General features: G+C 36.0%; 1 protein-coding gene and 2 long non-coding RNA genes across 4 annotated transcripts in view; 2 read left to right on the top strand and 1 right to left on the bottom strand.

Moving 5' to 3' along the window:
* The window catches only part of LOC135213815 (uncharacterized), a 196,001-nt gene that overhangs the window by 94,576 nt on the left and 83,925 nt on the right, over positions 1 to 17,500 (top strand). The gene's annotated exons all lie outside the window — the stretch shown is intronic.
* On the top strand, positions 4,542 to 14,121 carry LOC135214022 (uncharacterized). The gene is made up of 4 exons (XR_010314249.1): positions 4,542 to 4,679; positions 8,991 to 9,036; positions 11,866 to 12,045; positions 13,101 to 14,121. It is a non-coding gene; the product is annotated as an uncharacterized LOC135214022 (long non-coding RNA).
* Positions 15,192 to 17,500, bottom strand: part of LOC135214020 (uncharacterized) — a 20,445-nt gene continuing 18,136 nt past the window's right edge. For both annotated transcript variants that reach the window (XM_064248131.1, XM_064248132.1), the window contains 3 exons: positions 17,327 to 17,471; positions 16,263 to 16,459; positions 15,192 to 15,470 (listed from right to left, as the gene is read on the bottom strand). In XM_064248131.1, coding sequence (XP_064104201.1) covers positions 15,192 to 15,470; positions 16,263 to 16,459; positions 17,327 to 17,471 — 621 coding nt within the window. The remainder of the gene's footprint in view (positions 15,471 to 16,262; positions 16,460 to 17,326; positions 17,472 to 17,500) is intronic.

Here is a 17,500-nt window from a genome sequence, read left to right as displayed (position 1 = left end):
CTCCTCCTCTCTCTCTCTCTCTCTCTCTCTCTCTCTCTCTCTCTCTTCTCTCTCTCTCTCTCTCTCTCTCTCGCATATGGTACATTTCTTTCCTTCAGTCAGGACTCAGTAACACCATTCCAGTTCGAAGAAAGAATTCTGGTATGACATCATTAACCCATACATCCAGCCTTGCATCGGCCACATAATTCACTGCTTACATCAGCTCAAGCTCAATGTGTTGTAACAGAACGTACCCATAAATTGCTCTACTACCTTCCTCAAGACAGCCCGAACTGGGATACGCAAATCATAATTAAAAAGAACGCGCAGTACGTAAATGGCCGAAGAAGATAGCGTAGATATCCTCTCCTTTGCGTTCTGTGAGTTCAAAACGAAAATGAAAAATCGGTGAATGGTAATATCACAATTATCTGGAAATGTTAGTCACTGAATCTGCCAACTAGTATTCGCAAACAATTCAGAAACAATCTGTAAATTACATTCGGAGAGTATAGGTATTAAAAAAAAAAGTGACGCGGGAGGGGGATGGGGGGTGGGGATGACCCACCACCCACCGGATAAGCTTCAGTTCAGTGGAACCGTTAACTTTCAATAATTTCATTTCTAATTCTATTTCTCTCTCTCTCTCTCCCTCTCTCTCTCTCTCTCTCTCTCTCTCTCGACCATCCGTCGAATACCTTTTCGAATCCCTGAATGGACTCTTACAATAACAAACGTTACTGTGCATTGAATGACTAGTTTGTCGTTCACGTACATACCGAGGAAAAACCATCGGATTTACTTGCTCTCTCTCTCTCTCTCTCTCTCTCTCTCTCTCTCTCTCTCTATCACGTTACGTGCCGATATGCACGTGTGTGTGTGTGTGGAATCGTGCATGTGACGTCACAATCATGTAGCAACGAGGCCAACTAAATCACTCCAGTGTTACTCGCGTCGTCGTTATTCTGCTTCCGCTGGTGATATGGTTTTTTTATTTGATGATTATGTGTTTGTTTCAAGGCGGCGGATAGGACGAGTCTCTCTCTCTCTCTCTCTCTCTCTCTCTCTATATATATATATATATATAATATATATATATAATATATATATATATATATATATATATATATATATATATATATATATATATATATATATATATATATATATATCGCACATTTTAGCATTTTACTTGCCTTCTGATTTTCAACTGGACTTTATTGTATTCCATGTCAAACTTTATAAAATATGTTTCTTTAATTTTTCGGTAGAAATCCCACAAGATGTACATATGATTTACGAAAAGTTCGGAATTACTTTTGAAAATAATCATCTCATCGTATCCTTGGTCTGATCTTCTATGAAATACATCTATATATATATATATATATAAATATTCAATATTATATATATATATATATATATATATATATATATATATATATATATATATATATAATATATATATATATATATATATATATATATATATATATATATATATATATATATATAGATGTATCTCATAGAAGATCAGACCAAGGATACGATGAGATGATTATTTTCAACAGTTTATTCCGACTTTCGTAAATCATATGTACATCTCGTTGTGGGATTTCTACCGAAAAATTAAAGAAACATATATTATTAAAGTTTGACATGGAATACAATAAAGGCCAGTTAAAAATCAGAAGACAAGTAAAAGGCTAAAATGTGCGATATACAAACTATATATATTATATTCTCAAGGAAGCAAGGGAGACGTCTTCTGGTAATTTAAAAAGGCTTGCTTCCTTGAGAATATTTATCGAACGACTGCTGTTTTCCTGTGATTATATATATATATAGTATATATATATATATAATATATATATATATATATATGTGTGTGTGTGTGTGTGTGTATGTGTGTGTGTGTGTGTGTGTGTGTTCTCGAACCGGAGGAGGATGGGCGAATGGGCACGATCCCTACGACCTGTTGACCTAATCAGTGAATTAGGTGGCTATAATTGTTAAGTCTCCTGTTGTGGGTTGGGTCTAGGATGGAGAGAAAGAGAGAAGGCGAAACAGAAAACACTAGATGAGAGCGCTCATTACAAAGTCAAAATATTATATACCCACGAAACAGGAGAACCTCGACGAGGTAATCTTCACTTCACTGGTGTGAAACCATTCATAAGGCATCTCTCTCTTCTCTCTCTCTCTCTCTCTCTCTCTCTCTCTCTCTCTCTCTCTCTAAAACAGCGTTTTTCAACCTGTCCTCAGGTGCGCCCCAAGGAATAGAAAAATTATATCCTAATGCTTAAATTATCTGTTATTATTTTCATAGATTTTAAGGACACCGGGTATGTGTTTCTATGTCTGAGGACGTTGGCTGTTCGTTAACAGAAGAGGAAGAGCTGGCCGCTATATCTACTGATCGTGAATTAAAGATCAAGCATAAAGAAGTGCCAATCGATCCGTTAAAGAAGAATATCCTTCAATAGCTAACAAGGTATTAACGGCTTTGTTGCAGTTTTCCACATCTTATTTTTGTGAACTAGGATTTTCTGCACTAACCAACATTAAATGTAAAAGTAGATCAGATATCAAATCTATTGATGAAGAGTTGAGAGTTTGTTTATCACATATAAGGCCTAACATTCACAAAATTGGTGATTCTCATCAAGCACAGGTTTCTCATTAGGATACTTAAATGCAAAATGTAATATCAAAAAAATAAATGGTTATTTTAAAATACATATCTATTATTTTCCTATTACTGCTACTATTACTACAAATTATAATAATAATCATAATTATTATTATTATTATTATTATTATTATTATTATTATTATTATTATCATTATTATTATTATTATTATTATTATTTTATTATACAGAATATGAACCCCAACTGTTATAGACCCGAGGACACTAGCAGGAAAAGCAGTCTCAAAGGAAATAAGTGAGGAAATAGACAACTAAAAGAAAATAAAAATATGCAGCTTATTTTAAAATATGCTTAAACGCTATGCACAAAAAAAGTAAAATATCGTCTTAGGAAGAAAGTAGTACCGTACCAGCAATCTAAAGTTTCTGACACTTCACAATAAATTCAAATTTCATAAGTATTTTGTCCATATTAAAATCGGAAGTGCGCCCCAAAGTTTCTGTTAATTCATAGATGCGCCCTGAGGTCAAAGGGTTGAGAAGCACTGCTCTAAAACATGCCCATGAAACTGGTACTAACAGTGTGGCACGTAGTGGAAGGTTCTAAGGGATCTTTGCATCTTCCATATGTTCCCTTAGATGCATCGCTCTCTTCGTATTTTCCTTAATAATCATTTCCCTTCTATTCCTTCTAGTTTTCTGCCAAAGAAGACAATCGTGACGGCTTTGTCTGTCCGTCCGCATATTCTTTTGTTCGCTCTCAGATCTTAAAAACAAATGAGGCTAGAGGGCTGCAGATTGGTATGTTGATCATCCACCCTCCAGTCATCAAACATACCAAATTGCAGCCCTCTAGCCTTAGTACTTTTTATTTTTATTAAAGGTTAAAGTTAGCCATAATCGTGCGTCTGGCAATGCTGTAGGGCAGGCCACCACCGGACCGCAGCTGAAAGCTGCATGAGCCACGGCTCATACAGCATTATACACTACAGATAACTCGATTGCTCCGAAGAAACTTTGACGCATTTTATACAGGGTGTCCTTAAAGTCCCAGTACGTACCATTACAAGACAAATACTTGTAATGGTGCTGGGACTTTATGGACACCCTGTACTTGTTTACTTAGATATCCATCTTGAACTCTGGTCTCGTTAAACTCTGACTGAGGTCACTCACTCCAGGTACTATAGCTTTGTTTGCCTCATTGTAGCTCAAAGGTTCATTAGACGGTCACGGGTCTTGTATATATTCTTGGTCACCCATCCAAAGCCCAAACCCAGCGTTGCTGAGTTGCGCTTAAGAAGGACCTGCTGTTGATTGCAGCGTCTGTTGTCTCTGATGAAACTGTCTCTTCGTTTAAACTCAAAACCACCTTATTTCCTTCAGTCTTTGGTATAACTCTGGAATTTCCTTGTTTCTTAACGGCTTCTATATACCCGTGATAATGCATTCCGCATTTTTGTTATCATTCCAGTTTGATGGCTTCATTACTATTACTGAGTTAGATGTAATTTCATTTTGTGTTGACGCACAATACATGTGTGTATGTAAATATATTGTATGTTATATATATATATATATATATATATATATATATATATATATATATATGTGTGTGTGTGTGTGTGTGTGTGTGTGTGTGTGTATACGTATATACATTTATATTTATATTTATATATATATTTGTGAGAGTGTGTAAACATACTGACTAGTTTCGTACTTGCCGGCGCATACATACGCGCGTATACTCACCAGTATCTTCGAGTGTGTGGGATGGGGAATACAATAAGAACAAACATGAGGATGAAATGCATCGGCAGATGCTATAGCAACCGATTCACAGGTGTTCGGATACAACGTCCACGCATGCGCGGTCGGAACGCCAACGTAACGCTTCGAAACAGCCATTGAGAGCGCCGACTCTATACAGTATTAAAGAGTCCACGTTGCTCGAAAGTGCTTAATATACTACAGCCAGCGCGTTGCCTAGGTAACGCTCAGCCGTTGGACGATACTGTGTAATTAACAAAGTTGAAAAACTAAGGTAAGTGCCGTTATGAATATGGTACATACCACATTAATCTATCTTTTTTATTTAATTTTGGAGGTCGCTCTGTTGGTCCATATTTGACAGTTAGAGCTTATAGTATTTCTAAAACTGAAGTGACGTGGATAATCTAGTGATTCGGCCCATGCTATAGGACTTAGGGTTAATAAACGCCTGTACTTGAGTGAAGACAACCTGGCCTCTTCAAAGGAGTCAGGCTATACAACTCAGAAATACAGAGGGAGAAAGAAGGTTCCACATCCTGGAAGTGAATGGTGAGGAGCACTGATCAAGCTAGTTGACTCTGGTGTTCTCAACTTTAACTCATGTCTAATTTTCTTATGTTGTTTCATGGCATGGCAAAGGAGTTTTCCTTGTGCAGAATTGGAGAAGACAGAATAAGAAAAAAGAGGAGAAAAATCAAGTAAATTCTACGTTACTAAAATTAATTGTTTTATATATATATATATATATATATATATATATATATATATATGTATATATATATATACACACAATATATATATACACACACACACACACACAACACTATTATATATATATATATATATATATATATATATATATATATATATGTGTGTGTGTGTGTGTGTGTGTGTGTGTATATATATATATATATATATATATATATATATTATATATATATATATACATACACGTTTTTTTATCCTTCTTTTCTCCCATTCTGCACATATGGCCGTGTGTGCGCGTGCGTGTTTGTGTGTCCGTACCCAAATATTGTTATTATGAGATAGCCCTCTAATACCTATGTATAGCAACACATGAGTCTGTATTGTGTCCATATACATATGTCTATACGAATGCGATCACGTTCATATGCGTCTATGGGTGCACCTGCAATACACATACAGCTTTTCATAACTTCTGAGAACTGCACTTAGTTTTGTTACAAGAGTAGTATGACAGACAACAATCATTAAAGTCATTAATCCGGTTGTTTGATCGCGCATGCGCGTCTTATTTCCCCTTGCCCTTCCTGCAATTCCTTTCATCCATTTCGTGTTATTGCAACGTCGTCTAGACGTGCTTGGGCAAGAAAGCTCGCAAAAGCAGACAAATACAATTTTTGAAGCCGAAAATTCGAGTGGACGCAGGGTAACCGACATCCGAGCTTGCCGAGTCGACCGAGTTGCTCGCACACCATGAGCGGATATGTTCTGGGAAACCACTTTTCACCATTATCACGAGCCAACACCTGCAGTGACAAATGATCGGGGCAGAATTAAATACCTTTGCTCGTAACACCTGCAAGTTTAACCTTGGCGTTAAAACAAGACATTGCTCCAGTGTTAGTAGGTTGGTTTGGATTAAACCGGCCTTATGCCAGCACGAGCCTTTGCCTGAAGGCAGCAGCCTGTAATTATGGTTTGGCGTTATCAAGAAGAAGAGGCCTGGTGTAGACATCTGGACCTGGCATAACCAACTGAGACTAGTTGGAGGAAATAGAATTGGAAAATAAAGGGAAAAGGGAAGAAATGAAATTACAAATGAGAGAAATGAGTAACAAAGGAAGAAGAGAGAAATGAGTAACAAAGGCAGAAACGATTATCATAAAGAAATCACAAAACGCGGAAAGGAGGAATGAAAGGAAAATAAAAGAAATCAAGAATGAAAACGAAATATGAAAAGAACGACGATAGAAGGGAAATAGAATTGAATTAATAAGAGGAAAAACCAGAAAGAAACTTACATTAAACGAGTCCAATGACAACTTCAGTAACAATGCCATTGTAAAGTCAGAACCTCCATTCAATCCGAGGCGCACCGGAAATTACAACAGAGTTCCGTTGTCCCGTCATTCGCGCAAATGAGAAGCAAACAGACAGAGGTTGATATATGCAATATGCACATTGCCAAAGCATTTCTAGTTATTACTCTTACTTTGAGTTTTTCCGGTACATTTTCAACAAAAACAAACAGATATATACTAGCTAGGGAGTTTGAAAAACTTGATTTATATTAAAAGACCCAGCTCTCATTTAGCAGCGAGAGAGAAAATCAGAGTCGGAACACGCTGAGAGAGAAAGAGTGAGACAGTTACAAGGAGTTACAAGGATTAGGATGTCTCAAAGACTTGTTAGTCCATCCGAGGAGACGTCATCGTGTGCTCACTTATCCTCGGAGCGCGAGTGAGGGAATCCACACATTCCTTCACACGAATAATGAGAAATCAAAGTGGATTTGAGAGCGCCTCAGTGGCGTGTTCGGTATGGTCTTGGCCTGCCACTTCGGTGGCCGCGAGTTCGATTCTCGGGCATTCCACTGAGGGGTTAGAGATGTCTATTTCTGGTGATAGAAGCAAAAAGCCGTTGGTCTCGTTGCTGAATAACCACTGGTGGTTCCATGCAACGTAAAAACACCATACAAACAAACAGACAAAATGGATTTGAAGCGAAGAGAGAGAGAGGGTAGAGAAAAAATATGAACTTCTTTTATGAAACCAGCGACAAACAGCAAAAAATTATAAATAACGTAAATGCACGTCAAAAAAAAGAGTAGAAATAAGCGTGTCAAGGTCAACCTTGCACAGACTCGGGTCGTGAGGGCTGCGTGAATATTCATGAGGACATATCCGCGCTATGTCCAGCCCGGCTGGCTACCGGCCGGATGACTAATTTATTACACGGCTCGTTTCGCACACACACACACACCGATAAAACAAAAGCAGGGGCTGTCGTTTATTTCGCTTTTTTGAAGAGGATATTGCTTTCATGTTTGACGCTCCGATTGTGTTAGTGAAATAATGGTTTATTGTGTATGTCGAGCTTTTATGTAATTCTCTCTCTCTCTCTCTCTTGCGCCTTCATGCCGCAATTGGTAGTGTTTCCAGCTCACAACTGAGCTATCGGCGTTCGATCACCAGATCAGCGACAGTACTTTGAGAAAAAACACAAATCCAGAACTCTCCACCTTTCTTTGGGATCCAAAAGTACTGTAAATGACCCTATCGCCTTTTGTGATTTTGGAAAGTATTCAGTAACAAAAGGTTGGTTGGTTCATTTACGCTTCTCTTATACCAGCTCATTCAGAAAATCACAAAAATGTTACATTCCTTCTTTTTCAACTTGTACGAAAAAAATAAAAATATTTCAACTGTAGATACCATATTGTTATGCGTTTTTAGAGAGCTGGTCATTATTGTTGACCATTACATAATCATCAGTTCAATATTAACTCAAATACATTATAAGAATATATAGGTTCATTTTATGAAATTTCAGAGAGCTTGTCATTATCGTTAACCATTACATAATCATAGTTAATTCAATAGTGACTTATCCGAATAACTAGGTTCGTTATTTCATTATGTCATCGGAGAAGTAAGAATATGATAAATGAATCTTAAGGTATCGTCTCTGGAAAGATCTACCTTGGTAGTAGTCATTCCAACTTCCAACTTCAAGGGCTTTGTCCGTGACAATGAAATTTGAACAGCTGCGGAAGACGGCCTGCCAACCAATCATTCCTGTAGCGTTTCCTTCCTTTTACAGTAGATTTAAGAACGCTGCATTTGGTTGAGATTGAAAAGAACATTGTTTAAACTTCATCGTTTCATCTACTTGCTTTTTTTTTTTGGAAGTGTCCCTATATGGCCTCATTTGGTCCATCATAAAGAGCACCAAGACAGTTTACAATGTTCGTCCGGCCAATTTTTCTGTGATCATTTGTCCTTATGGTGAATTATGCGAACATCACGAGTAATACTCTGAAAGAACTGAATTGCCCTCATTAAACAGTATTTTTACAATTTATACAGTCGACGATACTTTATATCGTATGAATTCGAAATTACTTGACTGCGTTAATGGTACGAAGTTAAGATTCCTAGTTAGCGGTAGATTTATGGTTATCCATTGTTGACATATATATACATACATATATATATATATATATATATATATATATATATATATATATTATATATATATATGTATATATATATATATATATATATATATATATATATATTATATGTGTGTGTGTATGTGGTTGTTTACAGATATATGAATTCTATATATATATATATATATATATATATATATATATATATATATATATATACATATATATATATCTATATAATATATATATCATAACTTTCTCTATTGTGCATCACATAATCTAAACAAGTAAGTGATATCATAACTCAATTATGTGTAATAGTAAATGAGTGTGTATATTATTACAATAGTTATAGGGTTTTTCTAAGATAATTATTTTCTTCGCCCTTGTTGTAACTCATTTTACTCGCTTTTTTATTTCTAGGTCACGATGAAGGTGACTCTGCTGTTTCTATCCGTTGCGTTCGCAGGTAAGAATAAGTTATAATATTGTTTCTGCTTGTTTCCAAAGTAATTATATACCTATATATATATATATATATATATATATAGTATATATATATATATATTATATATATATATATATATATATATATATATATGTAGTTACTAAAAGGATCTCATTCAAACTGGATGATATCTAGTGGAGTTACTTGTTAATGAGAACAGTTCGCCCTTGAAAGCTTGCAGCGTTATTGAATGAATAACTCCGCTGGATACCATCCTGGTTGAATGAGTTCCGTTTAGTAATTGTACTGTTGCACAGAACAATTATGTTTGTGGTAAGGATATTTATATATGTATGCATAATATATATATATATATATATATATATATATATATATATATATATATATATATATATATATATGTATATTATATATATATATATATATATATATATATATATATATATATATATATATATATATATATCAAACACCTAAATTGTAAAGAAGAGGTTCTTAGTAACTGTGACAGATCAAGCTGACAATTAATGAGGAAACAAAGACAAAAGAAAACTTTAAAGATAATATCCTAAATGATCATGGGATATTTCTCCTCCCTTGGAACATCGCCTGTTGATCCTAATCCTAAAATTATCACTATTTTCGTTTCAGTAATTAACTGATTTTCATTTTGATTATTGCTTTTAAATATTTGCTCACTGCTTTTAATCATCACATACTTTAGAAAATTACAGATCTAAAATTTTCAAAATAGAATTATAAATAGCAAAACTAAGATTAATATATAGAAAGTTGAAAGAAGAAAAAAATAAAATCTAAAATGAGGTTAATAGCTTATAAGAATAAAGAAATTTAACTAGAAACATCATGATAACAATAGAAATAATGAAAAAATATACAAAATGTAATCAAAATCAAAATGGTAAAAGCAAAAATGACAATGATGAAATAAATGAGAAATGTAATGATTACATTTATTATCAAGTTTTCATTTATTCCCCCTTATATTTCGTTCCTGTGGGCCAGCGGTTAGGACTGTAGCGAAAGTTCCCGGGGTCAGTTCACGGTGAGGTGAAGCACTCTGGGTACATTTCTTTAAAACTAATTGCACCTCTGTTGACCTTGAGTAGTAATATTTACTCAGTAGTTAGTCGACTGTGGTAGGTCACAACCAGGGTGAAGAAGGTCATAGGGTCTGCAATTTCATCCCAAATAGTCTCGGATGGCTTCAGTCTTTAGGCGTCACCCCTTCAGTAATAATATTACTAATAATGATAATAGCATGAGTCAATATAAAGGTGAAGAAATCCACAGTGTTGTAAATGTGTATATATATATATATATATATATATATAATAAATATAATATATATATATATATATATATATATATATATATATATATATATATATATATATATATATATATATATATATATACAGTATATATATATATATATATATATATAATATATTTATATATATATATATATATATATATATATATATATATATATATATATATATATACACATTTACAAGATTGTGGATTTCTTCAGTAATAATAATTTTTTTTTTTCTTTCTTTTTTGCTCTATCACAGTCCTCCAATTCGACTGGGTGATATTTATAGTGTGGGGTTCCGGGTTGCATCCTGCCTTCTTAGGAGTCCATCACTTTTCTTACTATGTGCGCCGTTTCTAGAATCACACTCCTCTGCATGAGTCCTGGAGCTACTTCAGCCTCTAGTTTTTCTAGATTCCTTTTCAGGGATCTTGGGATCGTGCTTAGTGCTCCTATGATTATGGGTACAATTTCCACTGGCATATCCCATATCCTTCTTATTTCTATTTTCAGATCTTGATACTTATCCATTTTTTCCCTCTCTTTCTCTTCAACTCTGGTGTCCCATGGTATTGCGACATCAATGAGTGATACTTTCTTCTTGACTTTGTCAATCAACGTCACGTCTGGTCTATTTGCACGTATCACCCTTTCTGTTCTGATACCATAGTCCCAGAGGATCTTTGCCTGATCGTTTTCTATCACTCCCTCAGGTTAGTGCTCGTACCACTTATTATACTGCAAGGTAGCTGATGTTTCTTGCACAGGCTCCAGTGGAGGGCTTTTGCCACTGAATCATGCCTCTCTTTGTACTGGTTCCTGTGCAAGTGCCGGGCATTCGCTTGCTATGTGGTTTATGGTTTCATTTTTCGTATTGCACTTCCTACATATGGGAGAGATGTTATTTCCGTCTATCGTTCTTTGAACATATCTGGTTCTTAGGGCCTGATCTTGTGCCGCTGTTATCATTCCTTCAGTTTCCTTCTTTAGCTCTCCCCTCTGTAGCCATTGCCATGTGTCATCGCTGGCTAGTTCTTTAGTCTGTCTCATGTATTGTCCGTGCATTGGTTTGTTGTGCCAGTCCTCTGTTCTGTTTGTCATTCTGCTGTCTCTGTATATTTCTGGGTCTTCGTCTACTTTTATTAGTCCTTCTTCCCTTGCACTCTTTATATTATTATTATTATTTTTTTTTTTTTTTTTTTTGCTCTATCACAGTCCACCAATTCGACTGGGTGGTATTTACAGTATGGGGGTCCTGGTTGCATCCTGCCTCCTTAGGAGTCCATCACTTTTCTTACTTTGTGCGCCGTTTCTAGGATCACACTCTTTTGCATGAGTCCAGGAGCTACTTCAGCCTCTAGTTTTTCTAGATTCCTTTTCAGGGATCTTGGGATCGTGCCTAGTGCTCCTATGATTATGGGTACAATTATTATTATTATTATTATTATTATTATTATTATTATTATTATTTGCTTCCGCTGCCTCAGGAGTCCTGTGCAAGTGCCCGTACCAGACGTCGGAAAACGGCCACCGCGCAATCCCGCCCTCGGCAAACTGCATCGTAAACCGGATGCTGGCGCCGGTATGTGGGGACGACGGATGCTGGTACACCAACAAGGACTTCATGGAATGCGTCAACATGGAGCTCAGGGACGCTGGAAAGCCTGGTGAGGAAACTCTCTCTTTGGATCTTGGGAAGTTATCGAGCGACATTCGTGTCGCCATATTGCCTAGTGGTTAATGTGTCACTCAGGTCACTTCTTTCTACATGACGAATATTTTGCTCATCTGTGATAAAATCTGTTTAGCTGCTTGATAAACCACTCACATCACTTCTTTCTACATGATGAATATTTCGCTCATTTGTGATAAAATCTGTTTAGCTGCTTGATAAACCATTCAGGGCACTTCTTTCTACATGATGAATATTTTGCTCATCTGTGATAAAATCTGTTTAGCTGCCTGATAAACCACTCAGATCACTTCTTTCTACATGATGAATATTTTGCTTATCTGTGATAAAATCTGTTTAGCTGCTTGATAAACCACTCAGATCACTTCTTTCTACATGATGAATATTTTGCTCATCTGTGATAAAATCAATACTGATAATATCAAGTGATGAAAAATATTCTTTTAGAAGTGAAAAGCAAACTCATTAAAAAAAAATGTATTTCAAAACCTAAAAACGAGATTCATATAGAAAAATAAAATATCGGGAAGCAATGAGGATTCATGACGATACTGAGACAATTCATAGTAAATGATTCTCATTTAGAGGTGCATTTAGCTGATCTAAAGCAATGATATTGATATTAGCAAGAAAATAACAAATGACAACAATACCTTGGAAGTAAAAGAAATGAATCCAATATAATAACACGAATGAATAATCCAATTCCAGAAGTGAAAGAAATTAATCCATTATACTAACACGAATGAATAATCCAATTCCAGAAGTAAAAGATATGAATCCAATATAATAACACGAATGAATAATCCAATTCCAGAAGTGAGAGAAATGAATCCAATATAATAACACGAATGAATAATCCAATTCCAGAAGTGAAAGAAATTAATCCATTATACTAACACGAATGCATAATCCAATTCCAGAAGTGAAAGAAATGAATCCATTATAATAACACGAATGAATAATCCAATTCCAGAAGTGAAAGATATGAATCCATTATAATAACACGAATGCATAATCCAATTCCAGAAGTGAAAGAAACGGACAGAGCCAGATGCGATACAACCTCCGACCAAGTGAATCCAACACCTGCGCCACCGGTACCAGTGACCCTGAATGGAAACAACAATCTAAACAACAATCTAAACAACAATCAAAACAACAATCAAAACAGCAGTAGCAACAGCACCAACAACGGCAGAATCGAGCTTCTTAATACTGGCAAAAAATAAATAAATCCACGTAAATAAAAAATAAAAAAAACCTTCGAAACAAAATTTTTCTGGTATTTCTAACTTTCGCACCAACAAAAGCGAAACCGTTCCATCCATCAAGTATGTCATGAAATAAAACTGGTTCATATGTTATATATTTTTTGCGGTCCTCAGCTTTTTAAGTTTTATGTGGTACTGATTACCCGTCTTACAAGAAATTAGAGACTGCTTAATTTGTAGCCCAGTTTTCTTGAGCTTACTCCAAAAAGTTTGTGTGTTCCTGATTTTATTCGTATCCTTAGACAAGATAGCACAATTAGGTGTTATTTTCTACACGGAAATATGCGATTACTTAGGTTATTCCGGCCAGTAACTGGACATTAATTCTCGTCAACGAAAATCAAGATTACTGTTCGTCTTATTTCACCATTTTTGAAATTACAAACCCCAAACCAAAAATTCTTTATCAGAAGACGTCAAAAATGTGTTACTAAATAAAGATTATGACCAAATTGAAGGCATTTTCATAAAAAAGAAAGTTGTGATGTATTGCTGTTGCTGAATTTATTTATATTTTTATGTAAAAATAATCTCTGGCAGTATTATCGAAATCTGCATTTGATAGTTATTGTATTATATGTTGACGATATGCTTTATGCTTATTATCGTTCTTTAAGAACGGACCTTTCAAAGATCACCCATAATTTACTTATAAAACGAATCGGAAACAAATATAATGTATCAAAAATAAATAGTAAACAATGTGGATGGTAAAAGGAAATTTGTCAGCCTACGAACATCGAAAAAAATAAAATTGGAAGTGAAAGAAAAGGAAATTTATTTTGCCAAATCGAATCCCCGTTAAGTTTTCCTAACGGTTAAGAATTTTGTTAATAAAGATTATCTTTACATTTGACTCGTTATGAGAGAGAGAGAGAGAGAGAGAGAGAGAGAGAGAGAGAGAGAGAGAGAGAGTCGCCCTTCAATTGTGGGATTGCCAATCCCGTAGATTTTAATACCTTAATACTTGTTTTTGTTTGTATGTTTTTATGTTGCATGGAACCAGTGGTTATTCAGCAACGGGACCAACGGCTTTACCTGACTTCCGAACCACGTCGAGAGTGAACTTCTATCACCAGAAATATACATCTCTCACCCCTCAGTGGAATGCCCGAGAATCGAACTCGCGGCCACAGAGGTGGCACGCCAGCTCCATACCGACCACGCCCTGAGGCTTTATTTTAATACGTGAGGTGAATATGATGTACATTGGTCTTCTGGTAAGAGATTAAAACATTATTTGAAAAATAACGATGCATTAGCCACGTAGAGCCTAATGCAACGAAATATTTAATAGGGAAAATGTCAGAATGTTTAGAATTCTATCACGCAGCTCTGAATTTAAAGAATTGCAGTGACCGTTGACCTGAATGATCTTGAGAAAACAGAGCTATGTAAAGCAAAACATTTATAGACCTATAAAGCATAGAAAGGACCCTTATGATTCATAGACCTATAAACAATATGATTTTTATGTACAAAACCGAACTTTACTTCTTAATTTTCTTTATTTGTTGTTTTTTATGAAATTTCCTTTCAAAGAAAAGTTGACGAAAATATACACAGAAAAACAAATTGGAAGTACTGAAGATGCGCGTTGATTTTGGAATTTCACTGACTGCTGTTTACTGTCCGTTAAACTGCCGGATAATACTGAGTTCCGTTCTTGTATGTTTATATAGATCCACACTGGCAATCTGTCCCCCGTTATTCATTTATCTGTCAAGCCATCCAGCATTAATGGAGGCAAGACGACGTTCTAGCAATCTCAGAAGTGATGGTTAAAAACGGAAGCTTCGCATAAAGGAAAATTGGAATAGATTAGATTATTATATTTCTTTATTGATTAAATCTGCAATCTATGCCACATTTCCACTTTGGCCTGACGCCTCAGAGCCTGACCCCAGTGAGTCAGCCTCGGGTCGAGAGGGTCACCGGGCACGTCCTTCATGCCCTGGTGATCGCTTCCATCCCCAAAGCTTGGGACCTCTGCGTCGGAGGTCAAAACTGAAAGCGGCCCCTTTGCTGCGGCGTTTTCTCCTCCGAATAGCAACTCTGGTCCCAGCTTAACAGAGCCTAAATGAGCCTCTTTAGTGGTGAGGTTGTGGCGGACTTTTCCGTGAATCTGGAAATGAAGGTCAATTATGTGTTACAAGAGCCTGGTAAGACGGGGAACACGACGAGTAGAGGTCCAACGTTAGATGTTAGAGGAGCTGTCTTTTGAAGCAACGGCCTCCAACCTTTTGAACTTCATTGACCACTAATGTATAATTTTAAATTTGGCGGACCACTAATATAAAAAAAAAAAAGGTAAATACGTTTATTTACCTCAGAAAACTTTTATTTTAGTAATATGAAATGCACCTAGTTTAATTATTTAAAAAAAAATAAATTTTGAGGTTTGTTTAAGTATTACACATTGCAGTGGGATACTTGTTCCTGCTTGTTTGAAATAAATGTTGATTTTTGGCTCCAATGACGTTACTACAAGACGGAGGGCCGTTTTTATTTGGAGCCGAGATCCAAATTTTTAATGCTAAATCCCCCTAAAATGTTAATCTAGCATTAAATGCTAAATTGGCAACACCTGCGGACCATCAACATTTTTTCACTGACCACCGGTTGGCGACCACTGTTTGAAAGGATAGATGATTGAATGGGTCAGGAAAATCAGCAGATGGAAGAGAGTGCCAAAGGTCCAGAACGAAAGGTTGTAATGAAGAGGAAAAACGAGAACCAGGTGGAGTATTCCAGGGAAAAACAGCAGATGGAAGAGAGTGCCAAAGGTCCAGAACGAAAGGTCATAATAAAGAGGAAATACAGAACCAGGTGGGGGATTCCTAGGTAAATGTTGTAGTAGGTGAGAGAGAGAGAAATTCACTGAGACGATACATCAGAGACGACTGGTTCACTTTACCTCAAGTATGATGGAGGAAAGGTGAACCTTGTCCTTGGGAACGTTGACCCTCAGCGTGCAGTTTCTTTTCGAGATGGCTTCCCAACCTTGAGACTCATCGTACCCAGCAGGTCTCAGGAGCTCCGTCGGGGGCAGCTCGTACTTCCTGCGGGTGTTTTCGACTAGGTGTTCCGCCTTTACCCATATGAAAGCCTTTGCTGCACAAGAACGAGAAGATGGAGGCTAGAACATTAATATCATCTTACGGGACATGGCGGAGATTTTTAGTATAGACATGGTTCATACCCAGATAACCATAGTTATTAAGTAAAATGTAAAAATGGTAAATTTTTATACTTGTCCTCATTAAGTCGTCACAGGGATTTTTTTTGTGCGCAAAACTGTTGTAAATCCAGTTTACAATACCAGTTAAAGATGTTTACAATTGAATCTGTAGAATTAAGCAATGGACACAAAATTAGATTTTCCCGTTGCGACATCAAGTATAGACTGGCACTAACCATACTGTTTAGTAACATGTTTTTGGAATAACAGCGGTTATTGCCGAGTTATAGTTTATAATTTCAAATTTGAAACATGTGCAGAAATGAAGTCTGTAGAATGAAATAAAGTGGATAAAACAAGATTTTGGTTTACTGACGTCACGGATTTCTTGGAATTACTACTATTTCTTTTTTTTTTACTTCAGTTTGTGATATTAAATAAAATAAAATTACAAATGAAGTTCGTAGAATCAGAAATTCCCCAAAGGAGAGGTCAAAATATATCGGCAATTTCATTGACAAAATTTAAATTTTGGTGTAATATCAACGTAGAAATTGGTGTTGCGCGTGTATTTTTTTTTTTATTGTGTGTGAAAGCGAAAGAATAGTTGTCCTCTCTCTCTCTCTCTCTCTCTCTCTCTCTCTCTCTCTCTCTCTCTTGATAGTGAGAAATGACTTTATCCACTTCAACCTGTGAGTTGTAATTTGTTCATATACCATCTCTCTCTCTCTCTCTCTCTCTCTCTCTCTCTCTCTCTCTCTCTCTCTCTCAAGTGGGACATTATAACAACCTCCCTTTACCTCTGGACGAATTGACAGCCCCTTCGCCAAACCTCTGCACTCTGACGTTCCTCAACTGCATGACGTCAACGCTAAAGGTGTATTGCCCGAAAATGCGTTCGCAACAGGACAGGGCAACCAAGCCCATGCCCAAGTGGTCTTGCAACTGTCAAGAAAAACAATTAGAGGCATAAA

This window comes from Macrobrachium nipponense, chromosome 43 (assembly GCF_015104395.2).
Source record: "Macrobrachium nipponense isolate FS-2020 chromosome 43, ASM1510439v2, whole genome shotgun sequence".
In the NCBI taxonomy this organism is placed as follows: Eukaryota; Metazoa; Arthropoda; class Malacostraca; order Decapoda; family Palaemonidae; genus Macrobrachium; species Macrobrachium nipponense.
The sequence above is the reverse complement of the archived record's forward strand: the minus strand, read 5'-3'. Positions and strand labels throughout refer to the sequence as shown.